The following is a 19,152-nucleotide window of genomic DNA, read 5'->3' as shown; positions in this document are numbered from 1 at the left end:
CCAGCCGGATCACTCCCGTGGAGATCCTCCGTGGGCCGGGCTGGCGCAGAGCGATGCTGGAAATTGCATCTGCGCATGTACATGGCTCCGGAAATCACTTCTGCGTGTGCCCAGACGCCAAAAATTGCGCCTGTGAAGAAGTAATTTTCAGTGTCTGGGCATGTGCAGAAGTGATTTCCAGTGCTGTGGACATGGGCAGACATGATTTCTGGTGTTTGGGCATGCTGGAGCCGCGGAAGAGAGTCCCGGTGCTGCACTGTACCGGTTTAGTGCAGCTGCACAGGGACTCGCCAAGCGGGCGGCTCAGTTCGGGGGTGGCTTGTGGGCCAGTTAAACAGCCTCTGTGGGCTGCTTTTGGCCCATGGGCCGCAGGTTGGGAACCCTTGAGCTAAGTTAACTTTTTCCAGCTAGGTTAACCTTTTTCATAGATTTGCATCAGTGAAGCTACCATAAGCTAACCTGCTTTCCTTACGTTACCAAAATAAAGTTGCTAAGTAATCTCTAAAAGTTTTTGCAAATTATTTTACCTTCACAAACTACAGTGTTTCAAGATACAGTATGATAATGGAGTTAGTTGGTTTGAGCAATTTATTTCTTATCAAAGCATATGATGAAGTCTTTATGAATTATCACTCACTTTATGCTTGTGTAGTAAATTTCAAATCTAAGATCTTCAAATGTGAGGAATAAAAACAGTGTTGGGGATTTATGTATTCCTGCCATCTTCTGACTGTGTGGTTGATTTCTATTCTATATCTTTTCCTTCTCCAAAATTCAGGTAATGGGGGCTGTCAAATCTCAGTTAACTGTTCATAACAAGTGCCATGTGTTACATTTTCCCCATGGATCAGTAAATATTTGTTTTCTCTTGTGTGTACTTTAAACTACTGAAGCACTTCTATAAAACCTTAACTATTATGGCATCCTCTAATCAAAGTGTTAGACTGATAAGACCATTTAAGACATCTGACCGTCAACATTGTCATATAACTGAGTGTGAAAATAAAGTTTGTCTAATAAGGTGTATGTGTCCCATTTCTAACCACTGAAGTCGTAGAAAACAGTTATTGGCTTCATTTAATGTTTTGTTTCCCTGTTCTTGTCAGGTGGCTGCAATAAGCACCATTGTAAGCAGAGGGACACCGTTGAAAGCCTTTGTATTTAGAAATTACAATCACCTTCCTGGAGTCAAGTCTCACTATCCTGGAAGTTGCCAGTATAAATTATGGCAAGCTATCAGAGCATCATCTGCTGCACCAGGTTACTTCCAGGAGTATGCGCTGGGCCATGACCTTCATCAGGTTGGTTGTAATGTTGCTTTTCTTTAAATCATAATAATTAGATTTCTTTGTAGACAAAATTGATCTAGGGTAGAATGGGAGTTAAAATGGGATTAATTATTTAACAGCAAATACTATCAAACAAGATTGCAGCTCATTTCACATATTGCTTTAAAGTGAGCCTTGTGTATGTACCTTATATGACACAGGCATGATTTAGACATATGGTACATATGTATGATAAGAGCATGTGCACTAGGGAAGCAAGATTAACCATGGCTCCTTGCCATGAATTCAGGCAGTGAAACACTATTCAGTGTTCATACTGCAATATTGATTTCAGTAGTTCAAAGAGTCTTCTGATTTTGGTGAATTGCTTAACCTTACAATAAAGGTTTCATAGTTCTGTGATCTCTAGCAAAGCCCTGCGTGTTTCAAGGTATGCTGACAAACTTTAATGCCAGGGCAACTGCTGTGAGAGTTGTATGCTGATGCTAATTAATGTTTTCATTGAATGGAAGAGTCCTTTGATATGTGGCATTAAAAATTCATTGCATTTAGTTCTGCCTCCTGCCTAATGAACCAGTTTATTAAGTATACCAGTCCTTTGATGTGTGACAATATTGAGAGTCTTACGGCTGCTTCATATGTTGCTAATTTGCTAAAAGAGATTTCAGTGAGGAAGGGGCATGAAAATCAGACCAGCAGTATGGCATTTTTTCCCTAAAAGAAAAATGGAAACCGCTCTTAGAATTCTGTTCATTTTGAAATATATATATATCCCACCTCCCAACAGGAACCTCAAGATGGCTTGCAATTTTTAGAAGACAGTATGAAATAAAATTGCTGCACTAAAATGCAGCGCAAAGCTAAAACAAACAGATGTGACAAGTGTTTATAAATATGAAAGATAAATATTAAATTGTCAAGTTAACAATAAATAGTGATTACATTGAAAGGTATCTTAGCCATAGACTAAATTCAGCTAAAATGTGATTAAGTTTTAGTTGAACTAGACACAGAGGGTTCGGCCCAGAGATCCCGTTGATGGTTTTCAGTTTGTGTTATCCTCCCACTTAAGGATCGGGAATTACTTTTGTTAATTCCTCCTTTGCCCCCTGAGAAGATGCTCTGTTGGGGTGTCGGTGGGTTGCAGAAAGAAGGGGGAATTGGCGAAAATCACTTCACCACTTTCTCCTTCCTTTTCCCTGCAGCAGCCTCCCCCAGATCTCTGTTGCATAGAACTAAATTAATAGCTCCGTTTGTTCTCCATATTTGCATGCAGTCTGTTCAGCAATGGAATTTTTCTTGGGGCAGTGTGCTAATTCCTAGCTATCAAAGCCTTCAAACTGCTTCGACTCTAGGTTCTTGTCTTCCCCTGTACAGTCATACCTCAGGTTACAGACGCTTCAGGTTGCGTTTTTTCAGGTTACAGACGCGCCAAAACCTGGAAGTACCAGAATGGGTTACTTCCGGGTTTCGGTGGTCGCGCATGCACAGAAGCGCCGAATTGCAACCCACGCATGCGCAGACGCAGTGTTGCGGGTTGCGAACGTGATCCATGCGGGAGGCGCGTCCACTGTATATTCTCCCTCATGCTCTCAGTTCAGTAGCTGTGATCCTCTCTCTGAGTGCCCTTGTTGACTGCAGCTCAGCAGGAGTCTGTCTGCAAGAGGACTTCTTTGGTGGCAATGCCAGCTTTACGCAATGGCTGCTCCAGAGACACCTGAAGCCACTCTGAATGATGAAGCTCTTAAAGAGATATTTGTTGTTAATACTTGTCTCTGTCGCTACTTAATTTATTTTCCTGCTAGTTTCTGTTATCAAATTGTTCACGTTTGCTTTTTGCTTTTTGTAGTAGGTAGCAGTTTTGTTTAAAATCAAGTGATGTTTACAAACGGTGGTTTCTGATGAAAAGCCTTAAGGATACGTGGCGGTTAGTTCTATATGGCAGGGCTGGGAAACCTGTGGCAATCCAAATGTCATTGGACTCCCAACAGCCTTAGCCAGCATGACAAATGACCATGCAAGGCATATCATTATTCATTATTGCATCACTTAACGTATTTTATACATTTTTCTTAACATACTTAATGCATGCACTCCTAGGCTTAGATGGTTTGTCTATAGTTCAAGTCGGTTTGTCTATAGCTCAAGTCGGTTATGAAGAAGGAGAAGTTAAGAGAATCTGCATTCCCGTAGCACATGCAGATTCATGCAAAGAGTGTTACAGATGCTGCTCCTTCTTCCGACCTGTCAATAAATAGAACTGTTGTGGCCAGTGAACTTTCTCAACAACCCAGACAGCAATTAGCCAGTATAGACTGAAATACCACCCACCGGGAGGTATAAATAATGATCAGTGATCTCTGGATTGTGGCAGGGCTGGGATTCTGTGGTATATGAAACAAGTAGATAAAAGGGGGGAAATGCTACATCTCTCAAAATGTTGCGAGCAGCTGCTAAAAGCATAGGAAAACCCTGTGCTGTTCAGATCTTAAAAGGGGGCTTGTGATACAAAGAGAATAGGCTTTACTCAGGATCTGTTTTCAACTGTTACATTTAAGGGTCACAGTTCCTGTTACCTCCCAACTCATGAAGACTTCCGCAGCGAGGAACATTTTGTATTTTGGGGTTTTTTTATTGTGACTCAGAAGCGAACAGTGCTTCAGAACAAATCTTGGGAAGCATTATCTTCCAGGCAAGCAGGATAGTATAGATATGCTGCTTTGTTGTTGTTTTTCCAAAAGCCCTGATTTATTTCCCCTTGTGCTTGAAAAAGTATTTCTCTGGAAGAATGGGGAGGGGGGTGAGATCAGACCACTTAGGATGTAGTAAAACCTTACAATCCACTCCCCTTCTCTTGTTCTCAAGTTCCCTGCATGGTACAAGACACTGGATTGCTGTACTTAAATTTTATTGTCACAGTCGCTGCAACAGCTGCCAGTATTTTTCTCTTTGTAACACCTTTTATAATCTGCCATCTGCTTAGAATACTTCCTGTATTGACTGTGTGTTACACAACTAAACTCATTTTCATACTGGTGTTCGATAGATACTGTCAGAGTTTTCCAGGTGTTGGGCTTCATGGAATCATAGAATTGGAAGGCACCCACAAGGGCCATCTAGCCCAACCCCCTGCAATGCAGGAATCTCAGCTAAAGCATCCATGGCAGATGACCATCCAACCTCTGCTTAAAATCCTCCAATGAAGGAGAGTCCAGCAACTCTGAGCAGCTGCAGCCAGTGGTCAGGGATGATGGGACTGTAGTTCAACTGCATCTGGAAAGCATCATGCTAGCTACCCTGGATTAGTGTTACATGTTCCTCTGCCGTACAGAATGGCAACTGGCTCCTGACACGAAGAAGAATTAATTCTTTTGGCAAGCAAGCCCAATATAATTTTGTTGCAACTTGTATTTCTTTGGGTCCTTTTATGAATTGCTTCCCATAAAATACCTTGAAACAATTTCACGGTTAAAAAAAAGATAATAATAAACCTCCATATGTAAAAAGGACTCCATACATAACAAAAATCAAGAATGATTAAATAATTCCATATGTGTAAAACAATTGTATTAGGACGAGTATATAGGACAAGGAAGAGTGTGACCCTTGATGAAACGTTTTCAAAGCTTTTGTTTCATAACAGTAACTGGGAGCCTGTTTCCAACATATGTACAATCAAATGTTGTTTTTGTTCCTTTCTCTTGCCTTTATCGCTAGACTTTATATCCACATGAGAATTTTAAGATTTTATGCAAGGTCTTTCCTGTTATGCCCATGCTTCACTCTTAGGATCACTGTGTCAGATACGTAGGATAATTTTTGAAATATCATTGGAGATTAACAAAACACAAGAAGCATTTCTATCATATCACGGGCTCAAGTTTTTAAAAATTGATAGACATGGAGGGGGGGTGGGACCTTCTACTATTTGTGGCATGGAGCTAAGGGTGCTTGATTTCATCTCCTTGGCCATTTTCTAGTAACAGGACTTAAGCTGGGTATGAATACTGGAACATGATAAGAGTGCTTTCTCCCAGGAATGTCCCCCATGCCTTTCTGCCATGGTATTAAATTCCAGTACTGGAAATTGGCAGGGAATAGAACTGTGTGCGTTGAGGGCAGCTATGGAATTGGGATGGGATTGTCAGCTGCTAACCCAGACATGGTTTTGGTACCCTTAATACCTCTTTGCAGTGTAGTCCAGAGATGCTTTTTATTCCTCACTCATCTGTTTAGAGGCAATATTGTGCTTGCCGTCAAAAATGAGAGAGGTGTAAACTTGGAACTCCAGGGTGTCACAACTGTGATTTGGTGACACTAGTGAACATGGAGTGGAAACTAGAACTCTGTAGCTAAGACAGTTAAGTACAGACTTTGGCTTTGCCCAATTTTAAAGACAACCTGAACTAATGTCCTTTCTTTTCCCTGAAATGTTCTTTCCTGTTTAGTATTGTGGTGGTGTCATTTTTCTGCTGTTGTTCAAGTATTAATTCCCATTTTAAATACTATAGAAATGGTTGTAAGTCTTAAGTGATGCAAAAGCACATCTTTTGTGCTAAATGAGTGTTTATTGAACACACAGCTTTTATGGGAGTCCAAGGCATACCAATAAATGTTAAAGATCAGTCTTAATTTGTTTATATAAATAAAAATCCACAATTCAGTGGAGTGATTGAAAGATTCTCATGTAATCAAGAATGCCATTCCATTAATGCTTTTGTTATCATACTTTACCTTGACTGTTCTATCCTATATTTATCAGACAAAAGAAAGTGCTAAAATTCTCAGAAGACAGCAATTTTAAAAACGCCTTCTGCGTATAGCAGAAGCCCAATATTCATATTTCGATGCTGAATTTAATTTTTAAATAGAACAATTCTGTAAGTGAATATTCCCTTGGCTAGTTTGGAGTTTTCTTTTTCACAAGCACAATGAAGGTAAACAGAGCAAGTCTGTGAAAATGAACTCGAAATGCAAAGCATGTCTGCGCAGGCATTGAGGTGAAATGGTTGCTATGGAGCTAGCAAACTCCAAGTATTGGAATTGGCTTTGCTAAATCGCATCTTTCAGTGCCATGGGACTCAGTTCACATAACTTCACTGTGTCAAAGTAAAAAAACCTGTGTTTTAGGAAAAGGAAGAAAGTGCCTGGTACAGTGTAACTTGAAATTCCGGCTTTTTATTGAAAAAGAAAATGCACAATAGGCTTTACATGTACAGTGCTGTTGAAAATGAGTAACAAGATTTTAAAGTCTTAATTAGTAGTCTCCTGTTGAGTTTAGGATGGATGTATTTTGCCCTGCTTTTTGTTGCCAAAGGTGTCCTGATGCCACTTGTTACAGTACCAAATATTCCAGTACCAACAGAACTTTCTAAAAAGTCCTGCCACCAGTTTTCCTAGACTAGGCAGTAAAATACTAAATAGGAAGAATAGAATTTATTTTCTTGAGTGTATGAGCTCTGAAATCTTAAAGAAGACAACTGGTAAAATTCCCATCAACGTCTGAAAATCATGCATATTAAGTAATGTCCTCCCCATCACCCACTATGAACAGCAGGGAGGTCTGCAGCACTTTGTGAGAAAGGGAGAAGGAAATCAGGATAGCTCTTAAAGGAAGAAATGCAAGTTTTTAAAGCATGGATCTCAGGGGAATTTAACTTTTAGGTTTCTGTCTCTTTACTGCCATGTACATGTTTTGAGTAAAGCACGTAACATGGAACTTCTTTTTTTAAAAAAGAGAGAAAGAGAAAGGAAAACCTTGTCTTTGATCTGGCAAGGAACAAACAAAGCTAAGTTAGAAGTGACAGTGTTCTGCCCCATAATTTGTTTCTTTCACACTTAAAAAAAGTTCTTAAATAATAATAAAAAAGTGGCATAGATAAATTCCTTTGGCAGTTGCCAGTCTGACATTTAGAAGTCACAATCTAAAAATAAGCAGATACTTTTATACCAGAAAGGGCCTGGAGATCAAAGCTCTGTGTTGACGATTGCAATAGCTGTCAAATACTTTTTTTGTCAAAGCATTAAATTTGAATTTAATTCACAGCCAAAAGTGGCATAAAACATTTTAAATGTTCCCAGTGTGCTTATGGCAACAGCGGGGCAAGGGATCAATGTAAGAATGCAAGAGTACAAAGAGAGGCAGGGGTGGCTCATGTATATTTGGGGACTAGTGAAGAGAGAAACTTGCAGTTGGAATAAGAATAAATAGGGAGCAGGGAAGACAAAATAGAGGGCAAGGAAAGGCAACATGAGAAGTGAAAAGAGAATAAATGGAATGAAGTGCTTGTCAATTTTGGCCAGTTGCCACGCAGTTGAATAAAATCCAAGGCTTGTGCATACACTTCATATGGCTGTTGCTAGATCATTCAGTTCAAAGAGACGGGCATCCATCATAACAATTTTTCTACACTTTAAAGTATCTAGGGATATGAGATTTAAAGATGCCATTATGTGGTTGGTCTACTCGTGTGAAATTTTAAATTCAGCTTTAACCTTTAGCCATGCAAAGCGTTAAACAAATGATCAAACTGTGGTTAAACAGATCCTTAGTTATGTTCTGTATTTAGGAAAGCTGCAGTTAGAGCATAAGCAAAGCCGCAATACGTTAAATGTTCAAAACTGAGCTTTTGTGAACTCTTGTTTGCCCTTTTGAGCACAAGTTGGCCATCTGCCTTTTGCAGACGGAAACATCCATTTAACAAGCTCATATGAAAGCCTTGTAGCTTTTGTCCATTTAGGTTTTCCTGTGTTCTATATAATGAAAATACATTAGGATTTGATAGTTTTACATGCTTCTTAAAACTCGTAGCATTGTACCGTGTGGTGGTGCTGTGGGAACCCAGACAGAATGGCCACTGGTGGGGTCAGTTTCATTAGGGGCAGTTTCATTAGGGGCAGTTGGCCCTAGCCAGGCTGACCGAGAGGCCTTAGCTGTCTTTCCTGTCCCTTTCACAACTGTCGGGTGGAATGTGACTTTTTGCCATCAGTAGGCCTTAAAAGGTCTTTGCAGGATCATGCCTTGTAGCACATATGATGTAGAGTTATATGAATCTGATCTGCTTAAAATTAAATGTTACATATCCCAAGTGGATGCTGCTGCTAATATTTACTATCTTCAGCTTTAAAAGAACCAGGGTGTTAAACTGAATTCAGTAGACTTATTCATAGCGCAAACACAGTGTTTACTATGGGTGCTGAGGCGAAATCTGATTTTAGCCAAAATTTTAAAATGTGCACTAAGAGGCTACTGTTCTTCTTACTTCTGCTGAAGGCACAATATACTAATTGGTCCAGAAAGAGTTCAAAAAGCTTTTGTAGATTGTATTGAAAGCTTAATCAAAGGACTTTCTCAATAGGCCAATGATCTGCATCCTACTTTATCTACTGCAGCTGTGGAAAAAAAGAGTTTCTGTTTTCAATAAAGAATTCATTGGACTGCAGTTTGAACAATATATTAAGTAGATCTGATTTGGATATTCTTGTGGTGTGATGTGATAAATTTAGAATTAGAACAGTTTAAAAAAATTATTTAGTCCCATAGAAAAACCAACAACACTTGTCTTTGCATGTCTTTGGAAACAGAATTTGGTTTTGCATATTACAATCTCAAGGGGGAAAGTGATCTAAATTTCAGAGCCCGTTTCATAGACAGCAATACCTGCAGTTGGTTGTATGGGTAGTTCTGCCCCCTCACTCAAAAAATGTCAATGCCATTATTGGAGAAAAGCTACTCCCATCACACTAGGATGCAAGATTATTATTATTTTTGCTTTTTTGCTGGAGGATAGGAGGCACAACTATAGCTCCAGCAGAGTTTCAGCAGACAATTTATGTATTTGTGCACGAAGAACTCTTTAATATTTTATGTGGAAATGTTTGTTTGCAGTGTCTTGTACCACTAAAATATGATTCTGTTGCCAGCTGCTAAAAGGCTACAAGCACTCCCTGCAAAACAATTTTTTTTGTTAGGTTTCTGAAAGGCTCAGCATAGGTCCTGTTGAACTAGTAGAAATAAATCTCTGAAAAGGCTATTTGGCTTATATTCTAGGCTTGTAGTAAACATAACTACAATCAATCTATGTGCAAAAGAAGTGTCCATGCAGTAGTTGATGTACAAACTGATTCAATATCTGTTTTATTATGATTAAAATTTAAAGCAGTGGACGTATGCTTTAGAGTAGACCAGTGAGGACTGAGCATGCTTGTAGGCGCAGAATTGCTGGCCATTGTGCTGGGAAGAAATAGAAGAAGAACTAGGGCAACGGAGTGACGGGTACCCTGAACAGAGCAGTACCCTTTACTAGTAGACTGAAGCCTCCATAGTTCAACAGTTTTGTGCTCTCATCTAAAGCTATGGCTGTTCTGTCTGCCTGAGGCTTTCATCAAAGGAATGATTGTTTAATATTAATGTATATATTTTACTTAGTTTAAATTACCTAAAGCTATTGATACCGTACATGTTTAGAAACAAAATTTACCAGTCACATAGAATCCATAGAGTAGCATTACTAATTAAATTGAGCATGTACAGCAGCAGTATATTTTAAGTAGCTTCCTTGCTTCAGTATTGGCAGAAAGCGAATAAAAACAGAACACTGGGACTTTTTATTTGAATCTTGTAATATTTTAATGATACGCCTATAGTTATGAATGGCTCAAACCCCTTGCTTTTGTTCCTTTTTTATTATTCACAGGATGGAGGCCTGCTTTTAAATAATCCTACAGCTTTAGCAGTGCACGAATGCAAGTGTCTTTGGCCAAATGTTCCACTGCAGTGTGTAATATCCCTGGGAACAGGTCGATATGAAAATGAAGGGAAGCCTAACGTCACCTATACAAGTCTGAAAGCTAAATTGACTAATGTCATCAGCAGTGCCACTGATACTGAAGGTTGGTACCTACTGGCTAAGGTTGTTTTGTTTTCGTATTATGCCTTTTTGTAGCTTTTTGGAGAGTTAAAATGCAGGTTTTCATGACTAGGAATAGCATAGCATACATGGATATTTTTTAAAATGATTTACCAGTAGTCAAAACATCAAAGGACATTCTGTTTCCATCAAGGGCATGTTTCATAATCTTTGTTCAAATTGAGATTATTTTGTTAATCCCTATCTCCCGCCATCCATGTGAGGATTTGGGGTTTAGTTCATATACAAAGCCAGCATAAAAAGAGAATTAGAATGCATTGTGTTAAATCAGTCTGTGTATGAGTCTGTGTGTTTGATACATTTAAGGTTTAGCCTTTTTGTCAGACTAATATATTGCACTGGATATTTGGTGAATAAGGATTGTGCTGGCAGCTGATGATAAAGCATGCCAAATATGCATTTAAATTAACTGCTTGAGACTGTACCTTGATTATGCTGTTATTAAGCTCTCTTTGATTGATGAATACATCATATCTAAAAATGGGCCATAGTGCTGATGGAGGTGTTGCTTGCCTTGAAATTCAGGAGGGATGCCAGAATGAGCATTAAAATAATCGTGGCAAGGACTGGTATAGGTTTGAGCATGCTGGGAGTAGTGGTTAAGTAGCAACATAATTCTAAATCTCCTATTTTGATATTGGTGGAAAAGCACTATCTCCCTCCATTCTGCACATTCATCTAAATTATTTTAAAGGACTTGTTTGACTTGAACCAGCAACACATTGCCTCTTTTAAAACTGTAAACCTTCTGGGATTGATACAGAATACCACCAGAAGATAAATTGCATAGTCGTGTTGTGTTGCTGTGAAGAGAGGCACTAATTTAAAACAGGTGACTTTTAAAAGTGAAGTTGTGTAATTGTTTTTAGTGTGAAATCCATGTAAGATATTTTATGAGAAAGGCCATCTTGGTGGCGTCCATATGTTTTGGACCGCAACTCGCATCCCCTTCCATGCTGGCTGGGACTGATGGGAGCTGTAACCTAGCAACACAAGGAAGGCACCATATTGGGAAAGGCTAGCATAGACCATAGAAGAGCCAGGGAAGAGAACTGTGTCTCACAGTCCTGTTGCTCTAGATCTGTTTATGATGATGATGATGATGATGATGATGATGATTACTACTATTATTACTTAAAGGGCCAGGTGTAGCATTTCAGCAAGGATTTGGCTACTCAGAAGGTGTCCCAAATCCCAAAATTGTATTCCTGTGGCCAGAGAAGTGCCTTACTGTTGACAATCGCCTGGCTTTAAAATTTATTGTGTAACAGCTGAGCCTCTTTTTCCCCATTTACGGGAGTCAGAATACAATGAAAGGAGTTCTGATTTTCTGGTCAAATGGTGGGCTAGGCATTATGTGATTTTCTGCTTCTGGGGTTGTTGTAATGATTGGTTAGTTACATACATAGCCATAGCCAGTAATGTCACCGTGCAATATTCACTTCTAAACAGAAAAGTCAAAAGGTGAAGATACATTATTTCCTGTGAGTTGGCTGCTTAAAAATACATTATTATTATTATTATTATTATTATTATTATTATTATTATTATTCCTCATTCTACCCTTTACCCTAATGTCCCAGGGCAGTTACATCATTAAAACATCTTAAAATCACAGAAATAAGGTGATACAAATGTGGGGATGCAGTGGGCCAGGTAATGTTTGGTTCATTGTGCGGATATGGCCTCATGTTACCTGGCTTCCTAGAATGTAGAGCTGCATGTAAAAATGTTCTAAACAGAAATAATTGGGTATGCATCTATATCACATTTATGTGTATAAATTTCAGTGACAAATGAGCACCATGGGCTATTGAGTGCCACAGGTACACGTACTTACTGACCAAGTTTATTTGAGTACTACATTCCAGGCTGAAGCATGCTTCCCTTAGACTGTGCTTTATTTTAAAACAACTGTTTTACTTTCAAATAAATATTTTTAAAGTAAGGTTGCCATCATTGATAAGTAAGACAATGGTAAGTAGATACCTCTTTAAATTTCCTCATTCTTAAGTAAAGTTTGCATGTGTCTTCCCAAACTTCCCAAACTAATGTTTTGTTTTTCTTGTGTTGGTTTTAACACTAGAAGTCCACACTATGCTGGATGCCCTTCTGCCTCCAGACACCTACTTCAGATTTAATCCTATGATGAATGAAGATATAGCTCTGGATGAAAATCGCAAAGAAAAGCTGAATCAGTTGAGGACTGATGGCATCCGGTATTTAGAAAGAAATGAAGAAAAACTGAAAAAAGCTGCTAAAATATTAGCCCAGGAGAAAACAACTTTGCAGAAATTTAACGACTGGATAAGATTAAAATCTGACATGTACGAAGGGCTTCCAATTATTTCCAAATTGTGAATATGTAAAGTTTGTAAAGTCTCAGGTGTGGACCTTGTTTCAGAAATCCGTTCTGTGCTAAAAGGGATCAACATTTATTAGTCATTATGTAATTACTCGTGATTATAATGAACATGATAGGCTGGGGGAAAGTACTTCAGTCAGCAGTGACACACCAATGGCACTTAAAGCAGACAGGGAAGTTGCCACAATCTCTTATTCTTTCCCCTCCTGTTCCCCCAATCTAGAGCCCTGGGCTAGATTGAAGGTAGATTTCTGCAGGATTCAGATGAGGGTAATGATGACCTTTGCACTCCTTTTTGCATTGGTGGAGGTGCATTCTACTTATGCAGTGGAATCTAGGGTTTCATGTCTGGTTTTTTTCAGTTCTTGAAGTGAAGATTTTATTGGATATCTGTTCCTAAACTTCCTCAGAAGTACAATTCTGGTATGGCTTGGTTTTTTTTATCTGACATTTGTTAGGGTCTGCCTAAATTTGTGACAATTATGGGACACAAATTTTGTTATGTGTTGGAAATGCAGACCAAAATCATGTTGACAAAAACAAAATGTGGTTTACCTGTTAACTAAAAATGTTTTTGATGTAAGAGGAAACAAACCAACTGGGCAGCCTGCTCTACAAAGCACTTACGCCAGAATAAATAAAACTACTCTGATATCAGATTGGATTGCAATGTATTATAAACCTGCAGTATTCTACAGGTTCTTGGCACTGCCACTAAATGCCATCCCGTCTATTTAATGGCAATTTAATTGCCTTATCACAAAGTCTGTGCATGTCAACAATTTTTTTGTATTTTAAAATAATGTTAAAATGCTTTGTATATTGTGCATTGGGTCTCAATATTTTATCCAGTTTACATTATCAGTATTTGGCTGATTACGGTAAGGTCTACAGTAGCAACCTACCTATATTTTTCAGAATTTTTAAGTTCAAAGGTTCTATTCCAGAGTAATTCCCTGTCTAAAAACAACACAAACTCATGTCTTGAAAGTAAGAAAATAAATTTGTAACATGATTTCTTATATGTTCATAGTACTGTATGATTTATTTAGTGATATGTATACTAAGCCTAGTCTAGTTACTGGTAAAAATAAAATAAACAGGTTTACACATGTGCCTCATGTTCTGTGCCTGAATTGCTCAAAGACTTGAGTTTTAACCTTGTGTAACTTTGTATACTCCAGTTAGCAGTCAACATGACTTCAGTACCAGTGTTGAAGATAACTCTAAAAAAGACTCATCTTTGCTAATCATGGTTCATTCTGATATGCTAAAGTGGCAATGGGGGATTTCAAACACTCTCGAGTTGTGTTTATTCATAAACCCCATGAATGCCTTGCATGCCGCCCATGAAAATCTTCCTTCCTAGAAGGCTTGTTCGTGAGATCTTGGTAGTCAGACACAGACTTGGCAATATGTAAAGTATTTGGCTTAAGCAATGACATCTATGGTTAAGCACTTTGTTAAGATCAGAAATACCTAGTTGGAAAAATAATGGACCGCTGCTGTCAGTTAGCTTGTTAGTACTGGATTAAAAAGACCATAGCCGTTGGTTATGATGGCTATACAGGCAGCGAACATTACGCATGGGGGTTCCATTCCTAGCCCCTATGTGTTGGCCAAGTGCATATAAGTGTGCCCCATTCTGGTCTGCCCCTGACCCACTGCCTTCCAGCTCCAAAAGGACCTGTGCATCAATCAGACGTGCCTAAAATGGTTCCTGCCTGTATACAATTTCCAGGTTCAGAAACATTCTGCCTCCGTAGACCAGTTGCCTGGGGAGCAACCCTGGGAGAGAAATCTTGCCTTCAATTCCTGCTTGTCCCCTTCTCAGCTCGATGAACTTTTTGGCTTATCCAGCAGGGTGGCTCTTATTTTAATTGGCTATATGGCCACCAACTTGGATGGCTTCTTAAAAAAGGATTAGACAGATTCATTGAGAATAAAGAGGCTATGCTCCACCTCCACTATCGTAGGCAGCATGTCTCAGAATACTGTACCAGCTTCTAAGAATCACAAGTGGCAGAATGCTGTTGCACTCAAGTCCTGCTTCTGTAGGCTTCCCATGGGCATCTGGTTGGTCACTGTGAGAACAGAATGCTAGACTAGATAGACCTTTGGCCTGATCAACAGGGCTGTTCTTAAGTGTGTCACTGAGTTGTATCCAACAAAGTCCTATTCAGAGTATGCTGTGTCTGTTGTTGTTTAGTCGTGTCCGACTCTTCGTGACCCCATGGACCAGAGCACGCCAGGCACTCCTGTCTTCCACTTCCTCCTGCAGTTTGGTCAAACTCATGCTGGTAGCTTCGAGAACACTGTCCAGCCATCTCGTCCTCTGTCATCCCCTTCTCCTTGTGCCATCCATCTTTCCCAACATCAGGGTCTTTTCCAGGGAGTCTTCTCTTCTCATGAAGTAGCCAAAGTCTTGGAGTCTCAGCTTCAGGATCTGTCCTTCCAGTGAGCACTCAGGGCTGATTTCCTTAAGAATGGATAGGTTTGATCTTCTTGCAGTCCATGGGACTCTCAAGAGCCTCCTCCAACACCATAATTCAAAAGCTGTGTCTATTGATTTCATAATATCTACTTGGAGTATGGCTTGGATACAACTCTTTGTTTCTTGATATATATTATGCTTAGAATCCCAGAAGGGGCAAGCTTTACGGACAGGACTATAACTCAGCTAGACCACTGTGCATGCCAATTTTTATTCTATTTTTTACTTCTGTGTAAATATTTATTGCATTTATATCCCAACTTTTCCTCCAAAGAACTTAAGATGGCATACATAGTTTTCCCCCTCCTCATTTCATCCCCACAACAACTCTGTGAGGTAGGTTTGACTGAAACACGACGACTGGCCCAAGGTCACCCAGTGAGTTTCATGGTTAAGTGGGGATTTGAATGCTGGTCTGCAGGCACCTAGTCCAACACTACAATCACTACACCACACTGGTTATCTCATAAATACTCCCATTCTTCTTCTTGTTTTCTATATATCCAGAATGTGAATGTTTTCCCAAACCATTGCTGCTCTTTGGAATTTGGCAGCTCATGGCTTGATGCTCTCATGAGGGAATGGGAATGAAAAATGGGGAAGAACTGTTCTGTAGGAAAGGAACCATTTTCTGAAATTGAAATGATGCACCTGAAATGACTTGGCATATTTTAGCTGTGTCTGCTATAAATGTTTCTAAATGTTTCTAAAAAATTATCATTAAAAACTTGTTCTGTGCACCCAGTTGTGAATGAATAATAATAATAATTTTTTATTCATATCCCACCCTCCCCAGCCGAAGCCAGGCTCAGGGCGGGTAACAACAATAAAATAATACAACATTCTAAAATCATTCCATTATAAAATTAATTCAAATCAGATCGATGGCAATGAAGAAGCAAGGGTGTCTCTGAAAACTCCTTAAAGCAACATTGTCAGCTAGAAATGACAATGTACACTAATTTAAGTATGCACTCATTTGAGTATTTTGACCAAACTGCGGGAGGCAGTGGAAGACAGGAGTGCCTGGCGTGCTCTGGTCCATGGGGTCACGAAGAGTCGGACACAACTAAACGACTAAACAAAATTTGAGTATGCTCCACACATCAAGCCTTCGTGGCTTTTTTGCATTTTTTCTAAGATACGGCAATAAAATATTTTGCCTTCCCTTCATAAACTTGGCAAATTCAGTTCCCAAAGATAAATCATTTTTTAATCATAATCATCCATCTGAAATATTGATGAAAGAATTTATTGTTGAATGCAGATAAGATACAGTGTGTGCTTTCTACAATTCCTTTAAAAACTGTTTTTAATTGTAATCATGTGCCTGAATATTCCACAGGGTATGAGTAAAATGCCATTTGAGATTCTTTATTCTAACTGAAGAATGTCTGACTTTTCCCTGTGAAGTGACACTTTGATACAAAGTTTCCACAGTGCCTGACTTTTGTATATTATAAGAAGAAACAGTATAAACAGTATACTGGGCAACTGTGGCAATTGGACGTTATAAGACTTTAGCAACATTGACTTTGACTGTGTTAATCTCCTTTCTTTTTACATCTTGGACTGTCTCCTTTGTTCTTGTATTTGGAAACTTCCTTCTATGGCCATTTTGATTTGCTCCCTCTAGAGGATAAAGTAAAGTCCGGCACGGCCTAAGACAGTGGAATTTTCCAAGGGAGAATAAATCCCGTGGGAATTGACCTTGACATGAGTGGACCACAAGAAGAGATAGTTACAAGAGCCAAGATCAAGCAACAACAACAACAACAGTTGCAGCTGCAACAAGCAAAGAAAAGAGGCTCAATCTCAGGCGCAACAGCCGGATTAGTTGGAACAACAGGACAAGACAAAGGAGCAGCCGCTTCTATGGAAGCTGTGACAGAAGCCTTGCTTAAGATAAACCAGACTCTGGAGTCTCTGACAAAACAGACTTCAGAGAACACACAAAAATTAACAGAAATATCAACAAGATTAAACCAGAATACAGAATCTATAAACAAACTGGTCGAGGAAAACGCCACCACGCGTCAAATTGCCGAAGAGGCCAAAGCCACTGCTGGAGAGACGCAGGAGAAATTAGAGCCACTTGCCAAGAAGGTCTATGAGCATGATGCAACTTTGGCCTTGTGGGAGTTACAGAGGAAAGAGAGGAACTTAAAATTAAGACTGATTCCGGAGAATGAAAAAGACAACCTTGTGGAATATTTGACACGGGAGTTTGTGGACTGCTGGGACCTTGAGGAAGACGAATTCAAAATCACAACTGCCTTTAGACTGGGTAAAAAGCAAGATAGAAAGACACCGAGAGATTGTCTGATCACACTCAGATCTAAGGAGGAAAGAGATAAAATTTTAGGACTACACTTTGAAAAGGCCTTGCAAATTGGAAATTCAGCTGTACAGATCTTTAAAGACATACCAAAATACATTTTGGATTTAAGAAACTTCTACAAGGACTTGGTTCTTTTGTTAAAGAAAAATTCTATCCGCTTCAGGTGGGAGTTCCCACAAGGACTGTCATTCGACTACAAGGCAAAGAAAGTGAAAATAAAGACAATTCAAGATAAAGACAAATTTTTGGCAAGATATCAGGAGGACCTACAGAAGGGGACTGTGGACGTACTTGCAGAACAGAGGAGAGCACTGGATATCCTGAATCTCTCGTTTGGACAAAAACCACCACCATCAGAAGAAGAGCAACAACTTGGAGCTGTTGGAGGAGCCTTAAGAAAATAACAAGATGGCTTTGCAATTCCTTAGTTGGAATTGTAATGGACTGAATGGGCCTTTGAAGAGAAGACAAGTATTTCATATTTTGAACAGAGAACAACTGGACTTGATATGTTTACAAGAAACTCACATAACCAGAGCCCACAGGAGATTACTCACAAATAAAAGGCTAGGACAAGAAATTATTTCATCAGACAAAGTTAAGAAGAGAGGAGTTGTAATATATGTGAAGGAGAAATGGACTCCAAAAATGATATTCAAAGATGAACAAGGGAGATATCTGGCTGTGGAGATACAAGTACAAGGAGAAAAATTTCTAGTTGTTGGAATTTATGCACCAAATGAAGGCAAATCTGACTTCTTTAAGAGACTTCATGAAACTTTGACGGACTATCTGGATTACAATATGATAATCATGGGAGACATGAATGGCGTGGTCTCCACTAATATGGACAAGGCACAAAGACTAACAGTCACTAAAGAAGGGAGACTCCCTAAGACTTTTTTCGAAATGACAGAAAACATGGACTTGATAGACATTTGGAGAACAAGGAACCCTCTGGAGAGAGAGGGAACCTTTTTCTCCCAAGCAATGATGACCTGGACCAGAATTGACCAAATCTGGGTTACTAGTGGACTCGCTCCAAAGATTAAGAAAGTGGAAATCTGCCCAAAAACTTGCTCCGACCATAACGCCGTGAAGATGGAGATGAAACCCACAATAACTGGTCAATTTAGATGGAGAATGAATGACACCCTCTTTCGAGATAAGGAGATTCTCACGAAGGCCCAAAAGACCCTAAAAGACTATTTTGAAATAAATTTGAGGACCGACGTGGAGAAAAGAGTGATCTGGGACGCAAGTAAAGCGGTTATGAGAGGATTTTTGATTCAACAAAATTCAATAAAGAGGAAAAAACAAAATGAGAAAAAAGAGAAGATCTTGGAAATGATAAAGGAAGGAGAGAGGAAATTAAGAACAAAACCAAAGTCTCAGGACATTTTAAGAGAGATCAAGTTATATCAAACTCAATATATGGAATTGATGAACCAAGAGATTGAATGGAAGATAAAGCAAATGAAGCAAAAGACTTTTGAATCAGCAAATAAATGTGGCAAACTTTTGGCATGGCAATTGAAGAAAAGGCAGAAACTAAATACAGTTACAAGCCTAGAGGTGGATGGAAAGAACATATCTAAACCCAATGAAATTAGAAATTGCTTTTTAAGTTATTTCAAAAAACTCTACACCCAAGGCCCGCAAAATGAAGAAGATATAGACAAATTCCTTGGAAGATATGGATTACAAAATATCTCTCAGCAAAGTAAGATGGA

At 39.1% G+C, this 19,152-nt stretch overlaps 1 protein-coding gene across 4 annotated transcripts in view; it reads left to right on the top strand.

Moving 5' to 3' along the window:
• Positions 1–13,705, top strand: part of PNPLA8 (patatin like domain 8, phospholipase A2) — a 36,088-nt gene extending 22,383 nt beyond the window's left edge. For 3 of the 4 annotated variants that reach the window (XM_081211564.1, XM_081211562.1, XM_081211563.1), the window contains exons 8-10: positions 1,107–1,301; positions 9,986–10,181; positions 12,306–13,705. In XM_081211564.1, the coding sequence (XP_081067690.1) occupies positions 1,107–1,301; positions 9,986–10,181; positions 12,306–12,580 (666 nt within the window). In that variant the 3' untranslated portion in view covers positions 12,581–13,705. Of the gene's footprint in view, positions 1–1,106; positions 1,302–9,985; positions 10,216–10,257; positions 10,283–12,305 lie in introns of those variants that run through there. The other variant, XM_081211565.1, reaches the window with a different exon arrangement.
• Positions 13,706–19,152: the final 5,447 nt, after the last annotated feature.

The sequence above is a fragment of the Podarcis bocagei genome, assembly GCF_964188305.1.
Source record: "Podarcis bocagei genome assembly, chromosome: 10".
NCBI classification, from domain to species: domain Eukaryota; kingdom Metazoa; phylum Chordata; class Lepidosauria; order Squamata; family Lacertidae; genus Podarcis; species Podarcis bocagei.
Note: the sequence above shows the minus strand (reverse complement) of the source record. Positions and strands in the feature narration are given on the sequence as shown.